The sequence below is a fragment of the Canis lupus genome, chromosome 12 (genome assembly GCF_003254725.2).
Source record: "Canis lupus dingo isolate Sandy chromosome 12, ASM325472v2, whole genome shotgun sequence".
Lineage (NCBI taxonomy): Eukaryota > Metazoa > Chordata > Mammalia > Carnivora > Canidae > Canis > Canis lupus.
In genome coordinates, this window is record NC_064254.1 from 35,504,888 (window position 1) to 35,529,284 (window position 24,397).

The window sequence follows — 24,397 nt, forward strand, 5'->3', positions numbered from 1 at the left end:
AAGCAATGGGACCAATCAGATTAAAATTTGAAATTAGCATTCAAAATTTAGAAGTAATGTAGCTTCTGTTCACATTTGATTGGCCAAAACAAACCACCTGGCCGTGCCTCAACTCAAAGGGGATAGGAAAGTGCAGTCCTACCAAGTGCCTGGAAAGAGAAGCGAACCAGAAAAATTATGAACAGCACTGATAGTTACCACAATCACCTTTAATTTAAAAAAAAAAATTCTTAGTCCTGGAATCCTGGACTCCAGTTCAACTAGCAGGACATGCTAAATCAAAATTACCACCTAATTAAAGAAATCTTCATTCATTGAAACAACCAAAGCAAGTAAGCCAAGGGAAAGGGTCACTCAGCTTGATTACAACAGTCAGTTCCTCAGGTTGTTCTGACGTTATCAAAGTGCTTATTTACTTCGTAGCTTAGAGCACCTGCTGTTTCCCTTCTTAGTCCGACAAAACCTTAATCCTAGCGACTTCGTGGGCTTCAAGGTATCTTACTACTTTGATTCAATCAGAGAAACCTCTTTCTTACTGATGTGGAAGAGAAATCACCTGGGGAAACCTTCATGACTTATTGCCTGAATTTTCAGTCTCAAAGGAGGTTTGTGATGCTTCAGAGTGCACACTGTTGGGAGGCCGTAGATCTGTCACTGTCAGGATCTGTTACGTTGCTTCTCTGATCTTCCTTGGGCCCCATCCACAAAATGAAGGACAAGAGGTGAGCAAGATAACTTCTAAGCTCTGATAGGACACATCTCCTAAAAGTTGGAGTCAAAACTTTGTCAGCACCTGTGACAGAGATATTCACAGAACCCCAGGTCTTTAGAAGGGATGGAAACTTAGCAAGGAGAGAAGCATGGGTGCTGTTGAATGAATGCATGGATGAGAATTCTCTTTTCATGTAGCTCTTAAAATTTAGTTGACTTTCCTTTATTGAGTATGAGACTCTTTCAAAGTTGCAGTAATAAGAACAAAACATCTCTTCCTTGAGGGTATGAATCAGAAATGGGAATTATATAGAAATTGCATTTCTTGTACTCATGAAGGCTTCTAGGTATATATGTAAGAGGTATATAGAAGAAACAAAAGAGGGGATCCCTGGGTGGTGCAGCGGTTTGGCGCCTGCCTTTGGCCCAGGGCGTGATCCTGGAGACCCGGGATCGAATCCCACGTCGGGATCCTGGTGCATGGAGCCTGCTGCTCTCCCTGCCTCTCTCTCTCTCTCTCTGACTATCATAAATAAGTAAAAATTTAAAAAAAAGAAACAAAAGAAGACTCTCAAGTGACAAAAGAGAGTGGTCTATTATCATGTGATAATTTTGCTTTCCACTTCCCAAAGTTTTTGGATTAAAGTCATTCTGAAGCCTAGGAAAAAATATTTAAGAATTAAGTCAAATTCTCCTGGTGCATAAACTATGATTTTACTCACATAATTTCTCTTTTGCCCTCTGATATTTTCCATTTTAAATGGGAGGAGGAGAGAGGAGAGGAGAATTTATGCAAACACCTATATTCATCCTGTTCCACTCTGGCTGTCAGCCATCGCCTCATTGTCCTTTCCCTGCACCCCCCATTAACTCTGAGTCTCAGGCCCATTTACTGAATAACACATACTTGTTCTGAATGACATAGCCATCACTGCAATGGTCATGGGAACCTGAATATCCTAACATCTCTCCCTCCAGTGACATGTTATTGTTCCAAATTGTGTGGTTCTTTATTATTGTTGTGGCTTTTGTTAAACTATTGAGAACATGATAATAATTATGGACTCTGTGATATTATGGGATTCTAGAAATTGTGAGGTACTTTCCCACAAAAAAAATATTCAATGCACAAAAAAAAATCAAAATTTTGCCTACAGTTTTAATGTATTTACAGACTCCCTGAAGCCAAGTTCAGAACCTTTGCTTTAGAAAACAAACCTGATAGGGCAGCCCTGGTGGCTCAGCGGTTTGGCGCCACCTGCAGCCCAGGGCCTGATCCTGGAGACCCGGGATCGAGTCCCACGTCGGGCTCCCTGCATGGAACCTGCTTCTCCCTCTGCCTATGTCTCTGCCTCTCTCTCTCGTTCTCTCTCTGTGTGTTGCTCATGAATAAATAAATAAAATCTTTAAAAAATATATCTTAAAAGAAAACAAACCTGCTTTAATCAAGTTTGTAGATCTGTGAAGAGAATAATTTGCAATGACTTAGAGAGATATTTTTATACTTATAATTAACTGGCTTACTGAGTGTAGAGTGATGTAATAAGAAACAGACTGAAACTTCTTTTTATTTCCATGATGTATTTCCTATAACATTTAGAATTTAAGTACTTCTGAAGAGATGATTCATTCATTCATTTGTGCATTCATTAAATAACTATTCATTGAGCACCTATTGTTTTGCAAGGCACTCTTCCAGGCACTAGAAGTATAGCAGTGAAAGAAAAAAAAACAAATAGATTAGAATCTCAGGCTTTAGGGATATATATTTAAGGGACATTGGGAAGAGAAAATTAATTAATTAGTTAATAAATTTTAAAATATGTAATAGATTAGATGGCAGTTGTGCCAAGGAGAACAGCAAAGTAGGGAAGGAATTTGGGAGACATTAAGGACTACAATTTTAAATAGATCGTCAGGGAAGAGATCATATTAATAGCAGCAGCAGCATCAATAATATCACTATCATTTAAAAAAAACCATGAACTCATGCTCTTGTTCTCAGCAATTTTAGAGATAAAATGAGATACTTTGACTCCTCAACCTCATTCCAGGGAGTAGGATGGAAGAGAGGTGTGACAAGTGTACAGGGGAGGGGAGACAGGGGCAGAGTGAGGGGGCATGCAATACCTGCTCAGACCTGCCAGGGCTATACGGAGCAGTTTCTGTCTCTCTCCTTTCTGATCTGGCTGGTCTCACATACACTTTCAAAGTCTTAGCAGTTGCTGTTTCACAGTTTTGTTTTTTAGTAACAGAGGGATTTACAGAGAGAACGTATTTTTCTTGATGTTTTTCTCAGGGAAAATGAAGGCTATGCAAAGCGTATAACATAAGTAAATGTGCTCTTTTAGGGAGTGAGTCGGTATTTTATGAAGCTGTGGGAAATTATCAAGCTCCAAGGAGGCCGTGTGATAGTGCAATAAGTCAGAATGTAAACATTATCTAATCCAAGGTCTTCAACTTATTCGTAAGAAAATCAAGACCTACAAGAATGTTAGGTGCTTGCCCAAGGACACACACAGCTCATTTGTAGAGACACTACACTGTGTTGCACAGACCTGGATTTGCTAAACTGAGTTATTAAAAATACCATCTAACACTAGTCCAGGAGAGTTGTGATCAATTTTCTATATGCCTAGATGAGTACTAGGTGTTACCACTGTATGTTGGCAAATTGAACTCAAATAAAATCTTTTAAAAATTTTTCCTATATGCCTAATTTACTCCAAGAGCATTCATACTGTATAGAATATGAAAACAAAATCTTCCTCAACAAGTGATTGAAGCACAAGGCCACAGTAACATTAATAAATCCAGATTTAGGAACCCAAAAGTCTGTCTAAAGCACAGAGATTACAGCTACAGTGTAACCAGCACCATTCTAAGAGTCCTTGCTCATGTCAGTAAGATCAGAACCACTTTCTTAACCATGGATAACTTCAGCTAATGTAGAGTCTACGGTTTTGGGTCACATGTGGGTACCATTAGTTGTGCTAAATATATGTGCCAACTCAGGTCTATGCCACAAAGAATATACATTTTAAAAGTTGGGTGCATTTATTATAAGGAATACTGCTTCTATGGATCTTACTTGAAGAGAATTACCTAAGGTGCTTTATTCCCCGACCTCCATTTTGGCCATTATCAAGTGCTATAAATGTATTCACCAGTTTATCATCATTTCTTTTCTGCCTGCACGCACCTGAAGGAAAGAACAAGGGGAAACATCAAGCAGGTTTGTGATTTCTCTTCTGCTACATGTTTGTTTATAAACCTGATGCCTAACCGATGTTTTAAATGTGTCTCATGTGAGTAAAATTGATCAACAAATACAAGATGATTAAAAGTTACCTTTCACAAGATTGCCTGCAAAGATTGCTGTTTCATTGATTTCCACCACTCCCTCCACCACCCCCACCACCCCCGCCTTGGAAGCATCAGTGTCTCCCTAACTCACTGCTTTTTATGATCGGGAGGGCATGGAACATTCTTAAGGAAAAATAATTATTATGGCCTTTGGTTATTCCTTGCTACCATTTTCTCAGACAGAAGTCCTACCTGAGTATTTAAATTCCAGGAAGCAGTCTAAGATATATTCCCCTTCATCAGGGTCCTTTTAGAGTAAGAAAATGGGTTTTTTGGGCAAAAGGAACAGTGTGTACAGAAGGTAAGAAGAGTCTCTCTGTGACATCTCCAGCTCGTTAAACACTGGTGTACTTGGGTAACGTGATTCAGAAGAAGAGCCTCCCCTCCACCACCACCCCATCCTTTAGGAAGAATATAATCCTCCCAGAAACTTCACCAAATAATTTATGACCATTCTTTCATGCCTTTCAAGGAAATGCTTTATCAGATAAAAGAGCAGAGAGTTAGACCTAGGAGGAATGGGAGGTGAAAGAGAACATTTTATTCTGTGTGAGTGAGTGCCAGAAAGAGTGGATTTGGGAGCAAAGCCCCGAAGGACAGAGCCAGGTGGATCTCAGCACTGATGGTGTGAGGAGTAGCAAAGGCAGAACCACCATTCCAGGTGCCAGGAAGAGAAGAAGAAAAAAAAATTTTCCCTATCATTGCTACTTGTTTCAGTAATGAGGAGACACAGGCATTCCACCTGCACAGAGTTGGCCCCTGTGGAAGATCCAAAGGGAGTCCAGGGATTGTTCCTTTAGTTTTGTATTGCCGTGTTAATGACATTAATTTATAATTTACAGTACTGAAACTATTTTAGAGAAAGTTCACTTGGGATAATGAGGTTCTGGGTCATCCTTTTCTACATTATATTAACGCTTAAAAAGATTCACAAGTCAGAACATAAATGCATCCGTGATGAGAGATAGATGTAGTAGAATGCTCAACACTCCTTCAAGGTAGGTCAGCCTACACAGGGATGCCATTAAAGACCCTTCTCTTACCTGGTAGACAAAGAGCTAGAGCAAAAGTCACTAGATATTACTGGGTGACATTTCCAAAAAGTTTTAGTAGCCTGAAGATTTGGTCTTATTTACTTTAGAGATTTTTCTGCCCAAAGAGAAGTTCTGGTCATTGGACTCAGAACATTCTTTGCATAGACTCTAGAAGAGGCAGTCTCCCCAGTTCTCACCATTTAGTCCTCTTTTGTCTATATTTCATGCAAACAAACCCTGCCGTCCTTCTGATGTGGCAATTTTATTTGCAAAGAGTTACAGAAAATAAATTGTAGCCATTATAAACCATTTAGTCTATTTAGTGTTATATGAAGAGCTATCCTTGCTTCAGGAGCTATCCATATACAAATTATGTCAAAGGGTAATTTGTCTCCAAATCTTAAAGGCAGAGACTATCTTTGGTACAAACTCCATAACTACCTGAGAGCAAGGTCACCTGTCTTGGTTCCATCCTCCAAAACAGAACTATTGACACCTAAAGGGGAAGTTTGTGAATCAGGTGAAGGTGTCTGCAAAAATGCGACCCTGTACAGCAGTCCTGAGTGAGGGGTCACCTTGGGCTAACACGATATTGTACTTTTTCCAAATATTACCAAGGCAGAAAGCAAAGACAAAATTAGAGTGTAACTATTAAGCTTCTGTTCCTCACTCCAGAAATGAACCTTCTAATCAGCTCTTACGACTCAAAAGGACTGCCAACCAAATTTTTTAAATTTCATGATGCTCACATATATGTAAAACTTCAAATTTTATTCTACATGCTTGTGACTAAGGGTGTCAAAAATAACTCACCTGTAGTCTTGAACATATATAGAAACACTGTGTTACACAGAGATTTCTTGCTTCTCTATGGTCATTGAACATTTGGCAAAACCACCTTAAAATATGTCCTGTATTACCATTTACCATGCCTGCCTACTTGATGTTTCATACCTGATACACTTAGGTCTTCTATCCTCCAGTTATGTATCATATAACCCTGTGCAAAGCAATGACATAAGATGTGCTCGATAAATAATTCTTGGATAGAGTAATAAGATGTCCCTGACCTCAAATAGTTCATGTATAAAGAGAAAACACCAACAAGAATAGAAAGAAGAAATACATAGAAAGAAAGAAAATGAAAAAGTAAAAACATTTCAATAATCTGAAGGAAACAAGCTGAAGCTCCCATTTTAACACGACTTCAGTTTTCACCTTGTGTTCCATAGGCAATGGAATTTATAAACTGCATAATGAATGCAAAAGACTATTCTATTAACAATAGCAACAGTACCATCTTAAGAAAAACAAATTTGCCCTCACTCAAGCAAAATATGCACAAAGGAAAATGCATTTGTAATGCAAACCGTCTCTTGGAAGAGAGGAAATTTAGGTCTAGACTATTGTTGATTAATCCTGGACCCAATTTTAAATGGACTGATTAACACCGCCCAAGTGCAAAGTGCTTTACTGTGTTTGGGGCATTGTATTATTGATGGTGATTCAGATAAGCAGAAGAGATAAGCCTCAGCCAACCCTGTTATCTTCCAGATATCTCAGAGCCGGGAGTCTCCTAAATCTTTCTTCATGGCTTTTCATTGTGTTAAGAATTGGGAGAAATTCAAGCATAGACAGGTTTAGTACAGTAGCCAATAACCCTCTCCTGGTGCCAGGCATTTGTTTCCTCTGAATGACCAGGCCATATACAGAGAGGCTTTTCTCTCTGCAGAATGTAGTGACGCATCACACATATTCATATACTCCTGTAGCTAGCTAGGTTCCCTGCTTTGGAATGTTCCTGTTAGAGACATTTTTTACTTTTCTACACTGAGGTTAGGGTATGTTGAAACAAATTTGGACTAGGGAAAGTCATCCAGTACTGTGATGCTTTTGCATTGTTTGCAACAGGTCCAAAATTTTTCTTTAAAAATACAAACCATCAGTCCCAAGAAGACCTCAACCAAACAACAGTTAAACTAATGTCTCTTTGAGAGATTAAAATAATGTCTTTGGTACAGGATCAGGTACAAATTACTATTCATCTCAATTGAGCCTGCTCTATTCTTCCCCTTCTTAGACCATAAATGCAACTTCTTTAGCATCATTTAATGATTCGTTTGTTTTCCTCTGTCTTCCCATTAAAACAGTTCTAATCTCATATGTAGTGAATATTTTTTGTTGCTTTTATTGTCGTTAATCATCCCATTAAGTCATTTTTCCAACTCATTTTTTAAACTGGTTAGTTTTTCTCTGTTTGGGTACAAATTGTCACTTTCAGAAGACAGAATTTACCTACAAACCCATCTAACCAAATTAAGGCAGTATTCTCACCTTGAGATTTTATGTCCTCCTTCCTTCTTCCTTGACAAGGAGGTCAGTTAGCCATCTTGAACACACTGCCACAAAAAGACTTTTACTTCTTCCTACCTATTAAGTTTTGATTGCTACAAGAATAGGTCATGCTAATGGAAGTTGAGGGATTATCTGTAAATCTCGCTACCTCTGCTTATCCTGTCTCCATAATCAGTTGTTGGCTGTGTTTGTGTTTCATAGTTAAGCTGATCAGTCTATAGGCTTTAAATAGAACCCTGTCAAACTTCTTATTAGACTGTCTATAGTTGCTCTAACAGGTTCTTGTGAGACTGTTACAAAGATGCATGTCTTAAAAGTTAAAGCATAAATGATACTTTTATTATGTTATCATCTTGTGCTGTGATCCACTGAGTGCTTCATTCAAACTGCTCCTACGTTTATTAGGTTCTGAGATGTGTGGTTCTTAGGAAAGAACTCTAGAATGCTGACAGAAAAGACTGTGTGTTCTTGTATTTCTTAGGCGTTTATTTTCCATTATTTACATTTTATTTCTTCTGTGTGCAATGAATGATCTGCATGTGTTGTTAAACTGAGTAAGACTAGACTTTTTTTTTTTTTTCAGCATAATCAACTTGTGTCCTTATGGGCAAAATGTTAGATTGTTTCAAAAACAATCTTTTGAACATGGTCTCTCCTTCTGTTCACACTTATTGCTAGAGGGAAAGGATTTAGTCTTTTAAAACACATCAAAAGATTTTCAATAAGAAATTCTTTCTTTAACAAGCTAGTAACCTAAAATCTTTTCTTCTGACCTTTCTGAGCATGTATTCTGACAATTACTGATATTAACTATAACTGCAGGTATTTTATACAAATCAAGAACGTTTTTAATATTTAAAAGCAATTACTGTTACCAACTTCATTGATTCCTATAAATATTTATTCTTAAAGTTCTGAAATATTTTGTTCCTCACTTATACTGTATTGCATTGCTATTTATTACAAGGGTTGCTATATTTTAAAATATTTATGCTCTTTCATATGAATCACATGCTAACACACAGACTACTATCATTTGTAATGCCTATTTCACATTCCGTTACTTCAACCTCACCATTAAGAGCACTGATTATATTCCAAGCAGCACAATTAAACAACATAGTACTTACTGCTTAAGTAATCTGTATACTTATATCTGAAAAACATTAAGGCCAAATGACTTCGTTGTTCTAAAAAGAAAAAGAAATCCCAAAGCACTTTCGTGGTGGTGAAATGCTTAGTAATGTGCTGCTCTATTTCCCTCACTCCTAGTAAGTTCTGTAGTAATAAGCAGAAGCTCTTCAGAATGTACACTTCACGGAAGCAGAGGTACCCAGCATCCTGGCTATTGACATGAAATTTGAGAATGCCAACTAACCTCAGGTGCATGACCAGGTTACACTGCCATCCTACCTGAGCCCTGCTCAGAGACTCACTCTTCCTAAGGACTTCTTGAATGAGGTTTTCAACCCGCTTGTAATTTTCCCCCGTGCCTGTTGCCTGCTTTGATACTCCACCCCAGGGATAACTAGGCAGGGTCCCACACAGCACTGGCAGTCAGCCCCTTGGCGCCTCCTTGTGGTGGGACAACTGCTAAGCTGCTGCACGCACTGGATTGTTATGGCTCGGTCCCCATATTGTGCCTGAGGCGAGAATTTGTAGAATGCTTATCCTATGAAGGACTAAAACCCTAATTAAGTATAACAAGAACCACAGCATTCCAAGTCCAAGAGGATTACTGTGGGGTTACGGTAATGCCACACAGTTCCCTGGCAGGGAACATTTAGCAGTAGCCTGCATGCTGAGCCATTTGAGTAACTTGTCTGGCTCCTAGAGAGGGAAGGATTCCCTTGCACAATCCCCCATAGTTGTGCAAATGCCCTCTAGTAGAGTCCTCAGCTGGGGAGGTGGGACTGCATACTCAAAGATGCCACAGTCAATGAACACAGTGCCCTGTTGATTACTTTTTTCCAGAGAGAGATCTTCTTGTTGGCCTCCTGGGAATAATCTTTGACAATCTTCCTAAAAACATTGTTACAAAATCTTCCTCAAAATTCATGTTTATAGGGGCATCTGGCTGGCAGAGCATGTGACCTCTCTATCTCAGGGTCATGAGTTCAAGCCCCACGTTGGGCATGGAGCATATTATTTTTTAAAATCATGTTTATAGATGTGATTTTTTAAAAGTAGGAAAATAATGAAAACTTGAATGGACCAGAAAAGAGTCTCTATTTTTAATCAATGTGCATTTTCAATAACAGCCATCTAGTCAGTTTAATAGTTGTCTAACCAAGATGCTCTGTTGATTTCCAAAGTGGAAAAGAAGTAGAAAAACTAATAAAAGTGAATTTTTGTAAGAACAGGTCTTTGCTTTGGAGAACAAAATTTTGCCTGGTTAAAAAGTTCTGGGTTAAGATCTTATTCTTAACTTTCATACAATTCTGTCAAAAGAGAAAGTGAAAGTATTACGCCTTTTTCCCCCCAATTTCATATGTAATATGTTGGATTCACTTTAAAATGATTTTGGTAATTCTTTTAATATTAGACATTGGCAAATATTTACGCAGTTAAGAAGGACCAAAAGGGAAATGGTAACTAGAACTCATTTGTATCAATTTTAAATGCTTTAAATAGTACTAAGATTCAGAGAATAATATTATTTCCACTTCCATTAATTATTAAAGATAATATCAAAATGTTTCATAGAGGCAACTTTTTGAAATATTTTCATAGGAGTAATTGTTTTTAAATATTTTGTTATTGTAAATACGCCATGAAGGTTTTAACACTGATACTTATTTCAGATTTTTTTACTTTTTCGGTTATTGAAATTTTTAAAAGGGAAAACAATTTAAATTTAAATTTCATATTAAATGGTTTTATGATGATGTTTCATCAGTTTTCTCTTCATTTAGTTGGTATAAGAAAGAGATATATCTTTAAAGTTTGAGAAAATAATTTGATATGAACTAAACTCAATCCTCTGTAGTAATTAACATCAATGAGTTCCAGAAAAGGTAATCAATGAGATCAAGTATAGTGAGAACACTTGTAGTGCTAGCTATGTAAACTTAAGCCATTAATCTAAATGAAGGTGCAGAGTTGAGCATATGTTCCTGAACCCGATCATCATAAATTTAAATGATGGAACCGATGTGCTGAAATTGAAGGGAGGTGTGAAATTTTTACTATTTAAATAAAACAAAGCTTGAGAAGAGTAGACAATTTGGGCCCTATCCCTTTGAGGATTTGTTTAAATAATTTGAAGGTTTGGAATGACATGAAGAACCTAGCTTCAGCATAAAAAGATACAGTTTTCTATGTTATCGTTGCTGTTGTTTGATGTGATCTACCATTTAATCATGCATTTGTCAAGTATGGAGAAAACCTTTGACTGACGGGATTGTTTTAAAGAACTCTTGAACCCACCTGACCCCATTACAAAACTGCCCAGCCTGTTCTTTGCATGTGCCTTCAGCTAGTCATGCTGGACTTAGCTATGTCTGCATTTCAGAGGAGAGCTGTCAGTTGCATGGTCAACTTGTTTATTGTTACCAGGACTTTTTGATCACCATAGCTCATTATTTGATTTGTTTTCATGTAAACACATAAAATGTGGTGTCTTTTTAGAATATCTTTTGTTAAGTAACTAGGCATGGAAAAATAAATGTTACTGTTTCTTGTTAGCTACAAAACACATAACCACTAAACACATTTGCTGTTGGCATGCTGCAGCTGGGGACAGTGGACATTGCGGTAAGTGGAAAGAACAGGGGCTCCACTTGGTCTCAGATAATCCGTGTCCATGAGAGCACTGCTTCCATCAAGCCCCACACAGGCTACAGCATGACTGCAGGTCTCAGTATCTCAGAGGAGCTGCTCCAAGTTACTGCCCTCAGACCCTTCACCCTTTATTTCTTCAGACCTTGACCTTGAAGAGTCCTGGGCCTCTCATTAGCTACCAGTGTCATTTTCTGATGAAACAAGAACACAAACAAAATGAAGACACAACAGTTCTTGCAGTTCACTTGATTCCCACAAAAATCCCTTAGCGATGTTGCTATTTTCATCTGTGTATTAGAGATGAGGACTCCAAACCCCAACTTTCTTTGATTCCAACCTGCCCTTCCCACCACATCACACCACATCTTTTGATTAGGAAAGCATGGAGATGCACTTTGGGTTTTGTTGTTGTTGTTAATGTTTCCTTTATCAACCCACAGCATTTCAGTCCTCACTGGCATCTGAGAACTGAATGTCTGAACAAATATAATTTACCAGTAGCTGCCACAGCAAATCAATAACCTGTTTAATAGCAGGAAATTGTGTTAGTGAACATAACATCTCATTCCGTTAATCAGTCATCACATTCATTATATGTTGGAGCTGTTCTACATTGTGTGGTTTTTGTCTCACAAGAATGAATGCAAGCATAAAAGAAATGGGTGTTAAATGTTGTATGTTTAATATTACGTATGCACTACTACCAACTGCTATGAGATTGCATGAATTTATGGATATCATAATCTTGCCTGGAATATGAAATGCATGCAGAATGGAGATATATGTGTATATGTAACTGTCATTCCTGTAGAAATGCTTAGAAAAGTACAAAGAGATATGCTCCCAAAGAAAAAATTACTTTTTTTAAGTCTCAAAAGTTTTAAATTGAGGTTAAAACTAAATTCTATTTATAAAGTAAACACCGAACCAGTTCTTGCTTATTTGCAGTGTAATTGTGTACAAACTACCATACCTGTTGTCGATCCTTTCTGTGCTGAATCCAGGGAGGGTGTGCCTACCTGTACAGTGAGACTGAGTTCAAATGAATGCAAACAGAGAGATTAAATAAAGCTCATATTTTCAATAAGTGAAGAATATATTGCTATGCTCCTACTCGCTGAAAACATTTTGTCTATTGAAATATAATAAACAGTTTCATCAAAGTATTTGCCCAAGTGGAGTGGAAGAAATTGCTTGAAATGGAATAATCATGCCTCTGTTGTCCACAGTCAGAAGCTAAGTTTTAAGGAACGGGTACGCATGGCTAGCCCGAGGGGCCAGAGTATTAAGAGCAGACAAGCTTCAGTAGGTGACAGGAGGTCCCCAAGCACCGACATCACAGCCGAGGGCAGCCCCACCAAAGTGCAGAAGAGCTGGAGCTTCAATGACCGAACCCGCTTCCGGCCCTCGCTGCGCCTCAAAAGTTCTCAACCCAAACCAGTGATAGACGGTAAGCCCTGTTTTTCCATAACTATGTTTAATTGGATAGGCTATCGTGAACAAGATTATGAAGTAATTAATTCTCCATGGTACCACTTGAAGATAGAAGAAAACAACCCCAAGGAAAGAATTGTTTGTTTGTTTTATTGAAAATTTATTCATTGCCTTGGGCAAATGTACAGAACATAAGTTTGCTTTTGGGAGCAACTTTGGCAGCTAAATCTACATTTCAAAAAAATCAAACAAAATGTTGTTGCTTCTTCAGTCTTATCTACAACACAGTATTATTTCTCAGATAAAGTCCGTATCAAGATCAACGTGACTGTCCTTCTTATGTGTAGGTTATGTCTGACCAGCAAAGGTCCATGGCCCAAAGATGACCAGGTGCTCTGTGAATGTCTTGAGACACACTAAGAAGGGTAACAATACCTTTCTGGACAACAATGAAGGTGCTATTCCCTTTTCTACTTTGCTCTATTCACCAGTAAATCTGAGACCACTACTTATCTTCCTTAGAGGGCTTCCTGTTGAAAGTTCTTATCTAATGATAAGTAGAATTCAAGTTATTCTCCCAAGAGAAGCTAACCTATTTATCATACAATGTGTCGGAAGTTTACTTGCCAACACATTTTATTGAGTGCCATGTAATTTTCATGTTTATAAAACAGTTCTTTTTCATTTAAGATTAGCTTGGTTTTCCTTTTAAGTATGCCCCCCTGGGATCTTTTATACTGGGCAAAGAACCAAAGTCAAATAGCATCTTCCATTAATGCATAAAAACTGCAAAGGGGATCAGTCCTTCTGTTCTCATTCCCTAGTATAACCTGTATTTTCCCAGGCTCTGAAAGCCTGAGGGATAAAATTAACAACCAGGGGTCATAATCTCAGTGATCTCAGGCTCCCTGCAGTGAAATCCCTGGAACCTCAGCCCACGGGTTCCTTCCAGCTCATTCAGAGATCCCCAGGGATATTACTCCCACTCTCGAGCTACATGAGCCCCCTCTTTACACCTCTTCATTCTCCACAACTTCATGGGTGCCTTGCTCTCCAAGTAGATGCCTAGCTGCTGACCCAATGCGGCCCCTCCTGGTGGAGCTTGCAGCTCCAATCTTGGCTGCAGGACATGCTGATCCTGCCAGGCTTCCCTCCACCTGTCACTCTGCTAAGGTAGGAAATGCCCTCTCCACCAGCACTGGACACTCCCCCATCAAGCCTCTTAGTGTCCTGAGTCACTGGAGGCACAGATTTCCAGTGTCCTTTGGTTTCCACACTCTCCTCCCTAGGAATTTGGCTGAAAGCCCATGAACAGCTGAGTCAAGAGTTACCCGTTACAGGGCTTTATGTTGCACTCAAAATAGACTTTCTGAATATAAATGGATGCATCATTTCTGGAAGGCAATTTGGCAACATATATCAAAAGCCTGTTCATATGTCTAAGCTTGGATACATCCTACCCACCAAATTCCATTTCTAGGATATAATCGGTATAATGAAATAATATCAAACATTAGAAATGATGCTATAAATCAAAAGTTATTGACATGGAAAGATGATCATAAAAAAAGATTATTCCCTTTTGCTCTGTGTGTGTGTGTGTGTGTAAATTCATGTACTTACAGGAAAAAGTCTGGAAAGATTTACAATAATGTATGAACAATTACCTCAAGTAATAAGATCATAGTTATATTTTCTTTCTTCATCTTGTTCACTGTATTTCCTACTATTTCTAGAATGAACATGTAAAGCTTTTGCAAAAGAAAACAAATGATGATTTTCTATTAAAAAATTGGGCTGCCTTTTCACAATATCCTCTCTCCTTTCCTGACTCTAGGGGCCTTGGTCTAACACCTCTCCTTAGGCTGATTCCCACCCTTCTGCCAAGAGGTGGAAGGAGCACCTTGTCTTAGTTCCGGGGATCAGTTCTTGTTGAGTGTAGATGTGGATTGTCTGACAAAGTTTAACATACTGCAAATAGAGCTGTATTCAGCTCTAGGGTTGCCATAACAAAGTAGCACAACTGGGGTAGCTTAAACAACAGAAATCTATTTTCTCATGGTTCTGGAGGCTGGAAGTCCGAGAATCTCCTTGGCTTCTAGATGGCCACCTTCTCCCTGTGGCTTCACTTCATCTTCCCTCAATTCACATTTGTGCCCAGCTTTCTTCTTCTTATAAAGACACCAGTGATACTGCATGACAGCATACCCTAATGAGCTCATTTTAACTCAATTTTATCTTTAAAGACCCTATCTCCAAATAGAGTCACATTCTGAGGTACTAGGAGTGAGGGCTTCAACATCTGAATTTTGGAGGGACACAATTCAGCCCATAGCAGAACTCCTGCTCACCCGAATCATAGCATCCCTGGACAAGCCGGGGTGAGCCCATATCTCCAAACCCAACCTTGGATTCATACTGTGCTAGAAATGCATACATGACCCACAGTGGGTCCATACTCTTCCAAATGGGGGCTTCAAAAAATATTTGACTTTGTGCTATGAGGTCCTTATGGTTGGCTGAGCACATCTAAGTAAAAAAAGGATCTGGATTCTGAATATGGAAAATGAATTCTACTTGTATGTTTGGCCAGAGGGAAAGCATTTTTCAAAGACTCCTAGCGTCAGCACTATCCATCACAGTATTTCAGTTACTGCAAAGATGTCTCAGAGCTCAGACAGATACAAACAGAAGTCCTATTCTTTAACAAATAACAAATTGGAAAGGTCTCCTGCCATCCATTCTCTACATCATTTCATATAGGTATAGTTCTTTTTGGTTAAAAAGGAATTGCTTTTCCCAGTTGATGCCCATCTCAATTGGTTCTGAGTTCCCCAGATGACAGAGGGCCTGATTGCTGTTCTGTGGAAGTAGCTTTGTTGGCTGCCCACCTGCAGAAGATCATAACTCCTAACTCCTCATTTTATCCAATAGTTCAGAATCTTTCCCTCTGATTTAACTCAACCTTGGGACTTGGGGAAATGGAAGATTCTTTTTATAGAAAAAAAACTAAAGTAGCTATCAAATAAATGTAGACTTCAATTATACATTTTTATTTATACTGCCTCTTTGATTTTAAGTATATCTAAAAACCACTTGCTACCCATAGAAAATAATATATAATACCACAGCCAACTCCCAATTATTCCAGATCTATTTCCTCATTCACTTCTGGGGCTCTTTTCTTCTACTTCTCTCTTTCCTATACATATTTTAGGCATTTCGTTGTTCATAAACAGCTCAGGAAGAGTGGATGAATAATAGAAAGAATAATGAGAAGTCCAATTGGCCTTTAAGTTAATAACTAAATTACATTTGAAATGGACTTGTAACTAAATGATACTATCATAAAAAAAAAACAAAGGAAGTTTAGGGTTAATTCATAAGTTTTAATAATTCCTGCCAAATGTGATGCCCTTTACTACATATGGTATTGTTTTTATAATTTAATGACTCTTATAAAAGTTATTAAATATTGCATGTTGGGCTTTTTTGCTTTAGTTTTTTATGAAATTTACATAATTACACTTAAGAAGGGTATAATTGTCTTCCAATATTGCACACTCATGTATGCCAGAGAAGTGGAAAGTAATAGGCAGATGATGAAGCCAGAAATTAACAAATGGCAAAAGGAAGAAAGTAAACTATAATGGACTGGTGTGGTATAGCCATAGCAAATTTCTTTTTTTTTTTCAAGATTTTATTTATTTATTCATGAGAGACAGAGGCAGAGACATAGACAGAGGGCGAAGCAGGATCCCACAAGAAGCCTGATGCAGAATTCAATCCCAGGACCCTGGGATCATGTCCTGAACCAAAGGCAGACGCTCAACCGCTGAGCCGCCCAGGCGTCCCCATAGCAAATTTGTTTTGACCAATATGATATTTATAGTATTTATAGTTTATAAATCCAATAATAAGAAATAGAAATTTTCCATTGGCCAACCAATAGTATTTGAGCCTCTTTGTATAATTTTTAAAAGTAAGTAGGATATGACATTTTTAGATTCCACATATAACTGCAATCATGCAGTTTTTTCTTTCTGTGTCTGGCTTATTTCACTTAGCGTAATGTCCTCCAGGTTTATTCATTTTGTTGCAAATGGCAGGATGTCGTTCTTTTTTAAGGATGAATAATATTCCATTATATAATTATACCACAATTTCATTTCACTCCGTATATATATGTCAAGTCATCGTATTGTACACTTTAAATATATGCAATTTTTATTTATTTTATTATTTCTTTTAGATTTTATTTATTTATTTGGGAGAGAGAGCATGAACACAAGCAGGAGGAGGGGCAGAGGGAATAGGGAGAAGCAGGCTCCCTGCTTAGCAGGGAGCCTGATGCAGGGCCCAATTCCAAGACCTGGAATCCCAGGATCTTGGGATCATGACTGAGCCAAAGGAAGATGCCTGACTAACTGAGCCACCCTGCAATTTTTATTTTTAAAGTAAAATTTTTTAAAATTAGGTAAGTTAGAAATAATATTTTTATCTCAACATATAAGATAACACTAAAAGTAACATTTATTGGATCTTCTCTGTGGCAGACAATGTTCTCAATGCTTTAGTTCTCTTATTTCATTACATTTTTCCAGTACCCCTATAAAGTAAGTTCATTATTATTCCCATTTTATGGATGAGGAAACTGAGACTTAATGCTGAATAACTTGCCCAGAACTAACAGATATAAGTCAGGGCACCACAGTACACACACAGGCAGCCTAATTTCACAGCCTTCTCTTTAGACGCACTCACAGAGGTGCCCCCAAATATCATATCAATCCCCCTTTAGGCCTCTTTCATTTCTTCATTTCTTCTTTTTCCCTGCCCCCCTGCCCCCCACGCACTTTCACCCTTCCATCTTCAGTTGGTTAGATCCCATTCTTGTAGAAAACATTTGCCTTTGTCACTGTCCCATCCTGACTCTCTCCTAATCCCCACTGCCAAACCTCTGAACTATAACATCTTCAAAGACTGCCAGAGGTGGAAGATTAGGCAAATTGAGGAAATGGCCTTTAGATGACCCTCTCTGTTTTGATCACGAATCTGGGAAGAGCCTCAGGATAATAACCATGCTGATGTGTGTCTGTTTACCCAGGGAGGGAGGCAAATGGTGAGGTCATCTGAGGCCAGTTTCAAGATGCAAAATTGAATGTCAGGAGATGGACAGCTATCAACAACAGAAAAGCAAATAGAGAGAATAGAAAGTGGCCGACTGCAAGGAATACCAAGCAGCCAACATCCACAAGAATGAAACTAATGTAGAGACAGGAGAAAGTCCAGATTTCTGGTGACAAGTCTGCAGTCAAGGAGAGCTATACTTGCTAGGACCTGCTGTACTTGGGAATGCCTTTCAGAATGGGACTGGGAGAATACAATAATCTTGCCAGAGAGGTGCCCCCACGTGCTTTGTATAAGCTGCATGTTTTAACATGTTTGACATTGCTTCTGCTTCAGGGGAACATATTGATTCTGCTGGACAATCCTCAGGGCTCATGCTAGCTGCTATGGGAGGCACATTCTCACCAGATGTTTTTGAGAAAGACTGGTACGACCCTGGGTACAGGAGATATATGGAGTTCATCTGAGCAGAGGCTGGATGGGCTGAAGATGTAGAATAATTCGCAATGGTGGCACGGGGGTGGAGGTGGGTGTACCTTGTGGCCAATTCTTTGTTCCAGGCACTGCTGGTATCTCTTCTTTCCACTTCTCTTACACATTCCTGTTTTCCTCCAGCCAGTATACCAGTTAGGATGCATTTGGCTGCAGGACACAAAAGAAACAGATTCAGATACCTTCAACAGTAAGTTTATCTTACCGTCTAAAAAGAAATTCAGAGGTAGGACAACTCCTGGCAACAAACATCGGGATCCTGACTTGACTTCTCTATGCTTCTCTTGGATCTTCTTTTGACTCTGCCTATCTCTGTGCCTACCTCCTCCTCAATGGCAGCAGCTCCAGGCATCTTATGTAGACACAACACTTTGAGAGGCAGAGAAGGGACCATCTTATGTTGGTATCTCTTGTTACAGTGAGGAAAACTATCCATTCAAATCTTAGTTAGTGGAAGTAGGTCTTATGCCTGAAATGAACCTTGGTAAGGAGAATGAGCATTGGCAGTCAGTAGTCAGGATCCAGCACCTGGATCTGGGGCCAGACTCCTCTGAAGCCCTTGGACCAAGCAGGAGAAAGGGAGATTGTAACTGGATAGATTTGAGGATTTATGTTGGGAAACTGGCTATTGGGAAAGCAACCTCTAGCAGTAACTGACACAGCCAAGAAATCATCTCTACTTTGTAAGGGTGAAAAGGAACAATGCCCTTAAGATGTTTTCTCTCAAACATTCTGTCTACATGTCATTTCTGTTCTCACAAGTATCTATGCTTTTTAAACATACAAGCCAGATTTAGAAATCTTTTTTTTTTCTCCTTTATCACATAATTTCCATGAGGCTGTGAGCACAAACTGGCCTAACTCCTTAAATTTCAAAAGAAGCACAAAATGGGTAAAGGAAAATCTAGGGGAAAAATAAATGAATTCCCATTTAGATCACTTAAAGCCTCCCCACACACAATCAACCAGTACATTTCCTTCCTGTGGTTTTGACAGTATACTGAAGCAGTTGCCTTCCTCACCACCTCCTCAAGTGGCTTCCTTGGAGACTCCTCTTCCCTTTCAGGCTCATAATAACCAATGGGGTCTCACTTAAAGATAGCAAAAGAGTAGAAATGCAAAGCATGAGGTGATAGAAGCCTCAACTCCTCTTAAAGTGAGTAAGCCCATCGATCCCCTTCCTCTCTTCTTTAACTCCTATTTTCCAGGTCCCAGGCCCACAGTGTCCTAAAACCTGCTGGAGATTATCAGTATAAGATCAACAAGAGGGGTGCCTGAGTGGCTCAGGGTTCAGTGACTGCCTTTGGCTCAGGTTGTGAACCCAGGGTCTTGGGATGGAGACCTGCCTCAGGCTCTCTGCAGGGAACCTGCTTCTCCTTCTGCCTATGTCTCTGCCTTTCTCTGTGTGTCCCTCATGAATAAATAAATAAAATATTTTTAAAAATTGACAAAAATACTGGCAAAAAGGAAGCATTTTAGTACAGTGGTTTTGACAGTATACTGAGCTAACATAACAGACTTCTGCAACAATGGGATTTTTTTTTTCCAAGCAGTAGAAATCACAGGCTATCAAGCTTTTATATTTGACTAATTCATGCATATGAACCTTTCATCTTCTCCATATCCTCTTTTACACTTATTTTCCAATGGCATCTTCTTCCCTCATATTTTTCTCAGTCTCCCTAGTTGACATTTTCAGTATTTCCACAAAATGCCAACCATTGCACTGCACTTAACATTTTTCCTGATTTTCCATATTGATGGCCTAGCTTCAGCCAGACTTTGATTATAATTTTTCACAAAATATGATGTTTCCTGGCACTTTCTGAAATTACCTGATAATGACTTGCCTTGTGTTGACAGAAACAATTATTGTCAAAAGGGGATTCTATTAGGGCTTCCACTTAACCGGTTTGTTCACATCCCTGACATGGTATCCCTGACTGAGAAGCGTGCCCACTTCTGCAAGCTCTGTCTGTAACAAAACCTGAGGGGTTTCTTTCACAGTAGAACATAGTTCACTGTATACCCAACTTAATCGTTAGCATCCTTCTATGTAGAAGCCTACCGAGGGTATTCGGTAGGATTCTGAAACACACTTTCAGTCCTTCTTCACTAAGGAGTTGGTGAAGGGGTGACTGGGTGGCTTGGTGGTTGAGTATCTGCCTTTGGCTCAGGTCATGATCCGGGGGTCCTGGGATCGAGTCCCACATCAGAGTCCTGGCAGGGAGCCTGCTTCTCCCTCTGCCTATGTCTCTGCCTCTGTGTGTGTGTGTGTGTGTGTGTGTGTGTCTCGTGAATAAGTAAATAAAATCTTTTTAAAATTTTTAAAAAGAAGTTGGTGAAAACCGGTACCTGGAGAAATTTTCTCAATTCTGGCCCATAGGTTTTCTTTTTCCTTTAGTTGTCCTAGTTCGTTATCCATTCAGTCCATTATTCTTCATTCAAAGACACATCCTAGTCTTTTCTTGTGTGTCCTATATTGTTCCTGTTCCCCTAAGATCTGCTTATTTATTCCAATGCTTCTATTACTATGAGGGAGAGCAGTGGAGAGCAGAGGGAGACTTCTCAATCTCTGGTTATAGACTCTCAGTGACTAAATCCAGGCATATCAGGATCCCTGGGTGGTGCAGCGGTTTAGCGCCTGCCTTTGGCCCAGGGCGCGATCCTGGAGACCCGGGATCGAATCCCACGTCGGGCTCCCGGTGCATGGAGCCTGCTTCTCCCTCTGCCTGTGTCTCTGCCTCTCTCTCTCTCTCTCTCTCTCTCTCTCTCTCTCTGTGACTATCATAAATAAATAATTTAAAAAATTTAAAAAATAAAAAATAATAATAAATCCAGGCATATCTCAGAGACATTACAGATTGGGTTCTAGACCACCCAACAAAGCAAATATCACAATAAAGAGAGTCAAAGGAAATTCTTCGTTTTCCAGTGCATATAAAAGTTACATTTACACTATACTGCAATCTATTAAGTGTTCAAAAGTATTATGTCTTTAAAAAACAGTATACATATCTCAATTAAAAATACTTTATTGCTAAAAAATGTGAACCATCATCTTATCTTTCAGTGAATTATAATCATTCTGGCAGAGGATCTTGCTCGATGTTGATGGCTGCTGACTGTTCAGGGTGATGGTTACTGACAGTGAAGGAGGGGGCTCTGGCAAATACTTAAATAAGACAGCAATGAAGTTTACTGCATCAATTGACTCTTCCTTTCACAAATTATTTTTCTGTAGCGTGAGATACTGTTTGATAGCATTTTACCCACAGCAAAACTTTTTTCAAAATTTCAGTCAAAAAAAAATTTTCAGTCAATCCTCTCAAACTCTGCTGCTAGTTTTATTAACTATGTTTGTTTGTGCCATGTTCTAAATCCTTTGTTGTCATTTCCACAATCTTCACGGCATCTCCACCGTGAAGCATTTTAGTACATGTCAATCCTCTCAAACTCTGCTGCTAGTTTTATTCACTATGTTTGTTTGTGCCATGTTCTAAATCCTTTGTTGTCATTTCCACAATCTTCACGGCATCTCCACCAGGAGTAGATTCCTTCTCAAGAAACCACTCTCTTTGTTCATCCATAAGAAGCAGTTCCTCTTCTGTTCAAGTTTGAATAGCAATTGGATCACATCTTTAGGCTCCACTTCGAATTCTAGTTGTCTTGTTATTTCCACCACTCTTCCACTACTTCCTCCATGGAAGTCTTGAACCTTCAACTAGTAAAAAAAAAAAAAAAATTCTGCAAAGGACAATAAAGCAAGCAAAGGATAAATTCCTATATTTATCATATTTCTGGTAAGAGTTGCTTTTTCCAATACTTTTTGTGAGATGCCTGTTCCTAGTTTTTAATTACTGAAGAAATGGAACTGGAGTTCCCCCTGGCTTTCTGTTCTAATCCAAGTACTCTTTGTATTATAGAACAGAATTTCCATCCAGATTTCTCTAGGTTCTGCCCCAATGTTTGTTGTCACCCTCCCTATAATGGTTGGAAAATCATATTTAGTTCCTATTGGTGAGGAAAATATCTTCCTGCTTAAGTTATAAGCTATGAATGAATCCCAACTCCTTCCTTCCAGCAGATACTAAGCTGCCAAATGACCTATGAGTAAAACCTTAAATCATTTTTTTTTTTACTTCCACAGATCCAGGTCTTACAGAGAAACCCAGGGTTGTATACCAGAGCTCTGAATTTTGTTTCACCAACACATCAAAGTGTGCACATGTGTACATTGGTGCTTTAAAGTGAATTGGAATGCTGTATTAGTTATCTATTAATACATAACAATTTGCCCCCATACATGGCAGTTAAAAACAAGAGACACATAATCTCACAGTTTCCATGGTCAAGAATCCAGCAGCTTGGATGGATCATTCTGGCTCAGTCTCTCGTAGGGTTGCAGTCAAGCTTTTGCTGGCCACAAAAGTCATCTTAAAGCTCAACTGGGAAAGAATCTGTTTCCAGGCTCAGTTGAGCATTTGCTGGTAGACCTCCTTTCCTTGCCATATCAGCCATTATGTAGGCTGTCTAAATGTCCTTGTGACATGCATCTGGCTTTTCCCAAAGCTAGTAGTAATTCAACAGAGTCCATGCTCAAGAGAGGGAGAGAAAAAAATAAAATAAATAAATGAATAAATAAATAAATAAATAAATAAATAAATAAATAAAATTAAAATTAAAAAAAGAGGGAGAGAGTATCCAAGACAGAAGCTGCAATCTTTTATAACCTAACCTCAGAAGTGACATACCGTCACTTCTTCCATATACTAATGGTCATACAGACTAACCCTGGTACAGTGTGGAAGGGGACTACACCAGGGGAGGGAGAAGTCATTGGCAACTCTATTAGAGGTCAGCTCCCATAAATGTCTTTAAATTGGATATATCTTTCAAGTCGCAGAACCCACCACTCCCTCTTGTCTTTCTAGGAATTCCAACCACCAGCTCCCCATCTCTTTCAAATGTTTCCATTACCTTCCTGACTCCAAAGGTATTTGGGTTTGTGACCTCTAGACTAAACATTTCATGTCCAGTATCCTATGCATTATATTTCAAATACACACACACATACGCACAACCAATCACATCCTGATCCTCAACTTTGGTCACATTATAACTAGACTATTATATTCCATTCTTAGTGCAACCCTTCAAAAAGTAATATTAACAAAATATTGAGCATTCAATTAGTGGGACAAAAAAAAAAAAAAAAGAAAATGAGGGAGGAGGAAACCAGCTAGTCAGTAGCAAAACCACAGTGTTCTAATGTCTATTCCAGCACATTTTCTTTTAGAATGTTCAGTGCATCATCAGCTGCTTCAAGAGGCTAAAGAGATGTTCTTGGTCACTTCAAAGGGCAGAACCAGAACTAAGTGTGCAATACCAATTTTTACTTCAGTATCATGACAGGCTAGCAATTAGAGACTTCACACCAAAAGAAGGGGGTCCATCACTAAAAACCTTCAAAGCAAACTTGGATGATCAAAATTCAGGGATTTCTAGGCTCTTCAGGAGATGGAGCCAGACAACCACAAAGAAACATTCTTCCAAATCTAGGTTTCTATAGCCCTTCCTTATCCATTACCTTCTATCCTCCCGGGCAATTCCAAACTGAAAAGTGGAAGACAGGGGTGGGGAGAGTGGAGTAGATTGGTTGAGGCACACCAGGGACTCATTTTCTGCCCTTACCCTGGTCTCATCTTTCAGTGATTCGAAGCTCTTCCCACTGTTTCTTCCCTCTCACCAGTCCCACTCCCTAACTTCCCTTCTCACTGTCAGCTGCAAACTCTTAATATCCTGAAAAATGTGTCAAGAGTGCCCCACCTATCCTATGAGATGTCTGTGTGTGCTCCATAGTGGAGCATTCACAGAATTTGGATATGCTTCAACTGGCAGATTTCAACTCAAGTCAAGAGGTATTTGGGGGTCATTGCTCAGGGCTAGCATTTTCCTGGGCACCAAAATGGCAACATGAGTACACATGATGAGTGCTACCTCAAAGAACTTGCCATTTGCCTATAAATTTTACTGCCCAGCCCCCACCATTTACAATATTGATTGGCACCTGGAGGGCACAAAAGGCATCC

The 24,397-nt window shown here is 39.0% G+C and overlaps 1 protein-coding gene across 3 annotated transcripts in view; it reads left to right on the forward strand.

Annotated features, from left to right (window-relative positions):
• Positions 1-24,397, forward strand: part of KCNQ5 (potassium voltage-gated channel subfamily Q member 5) — a 495,778-nt gene that overhangs the window by 423,314 nt on the left and 48,067 nt on the right. Inside the window, exons 9-10 of one of the 3 annotated variants that reach the window (XM_025444409.3) lie at positions 3,920-3,946; positions 12,479-12,699. In XM_025444409.3, the coding sequence (XP_025300194.3) occupies positions 3,920-3,946; positions 12,479-12,699 (248 nt within the window). Of the gene's footprint in view, positions 1-3,919; positions 3,947-8,738; positions 8,796-12,478; positions 12,700-24,397 lie in introns of all 3 variants that reach the window. The other 2 variants (XM_035697462.2, XM_025444410.3) reach the window with 2 other exon arrangements.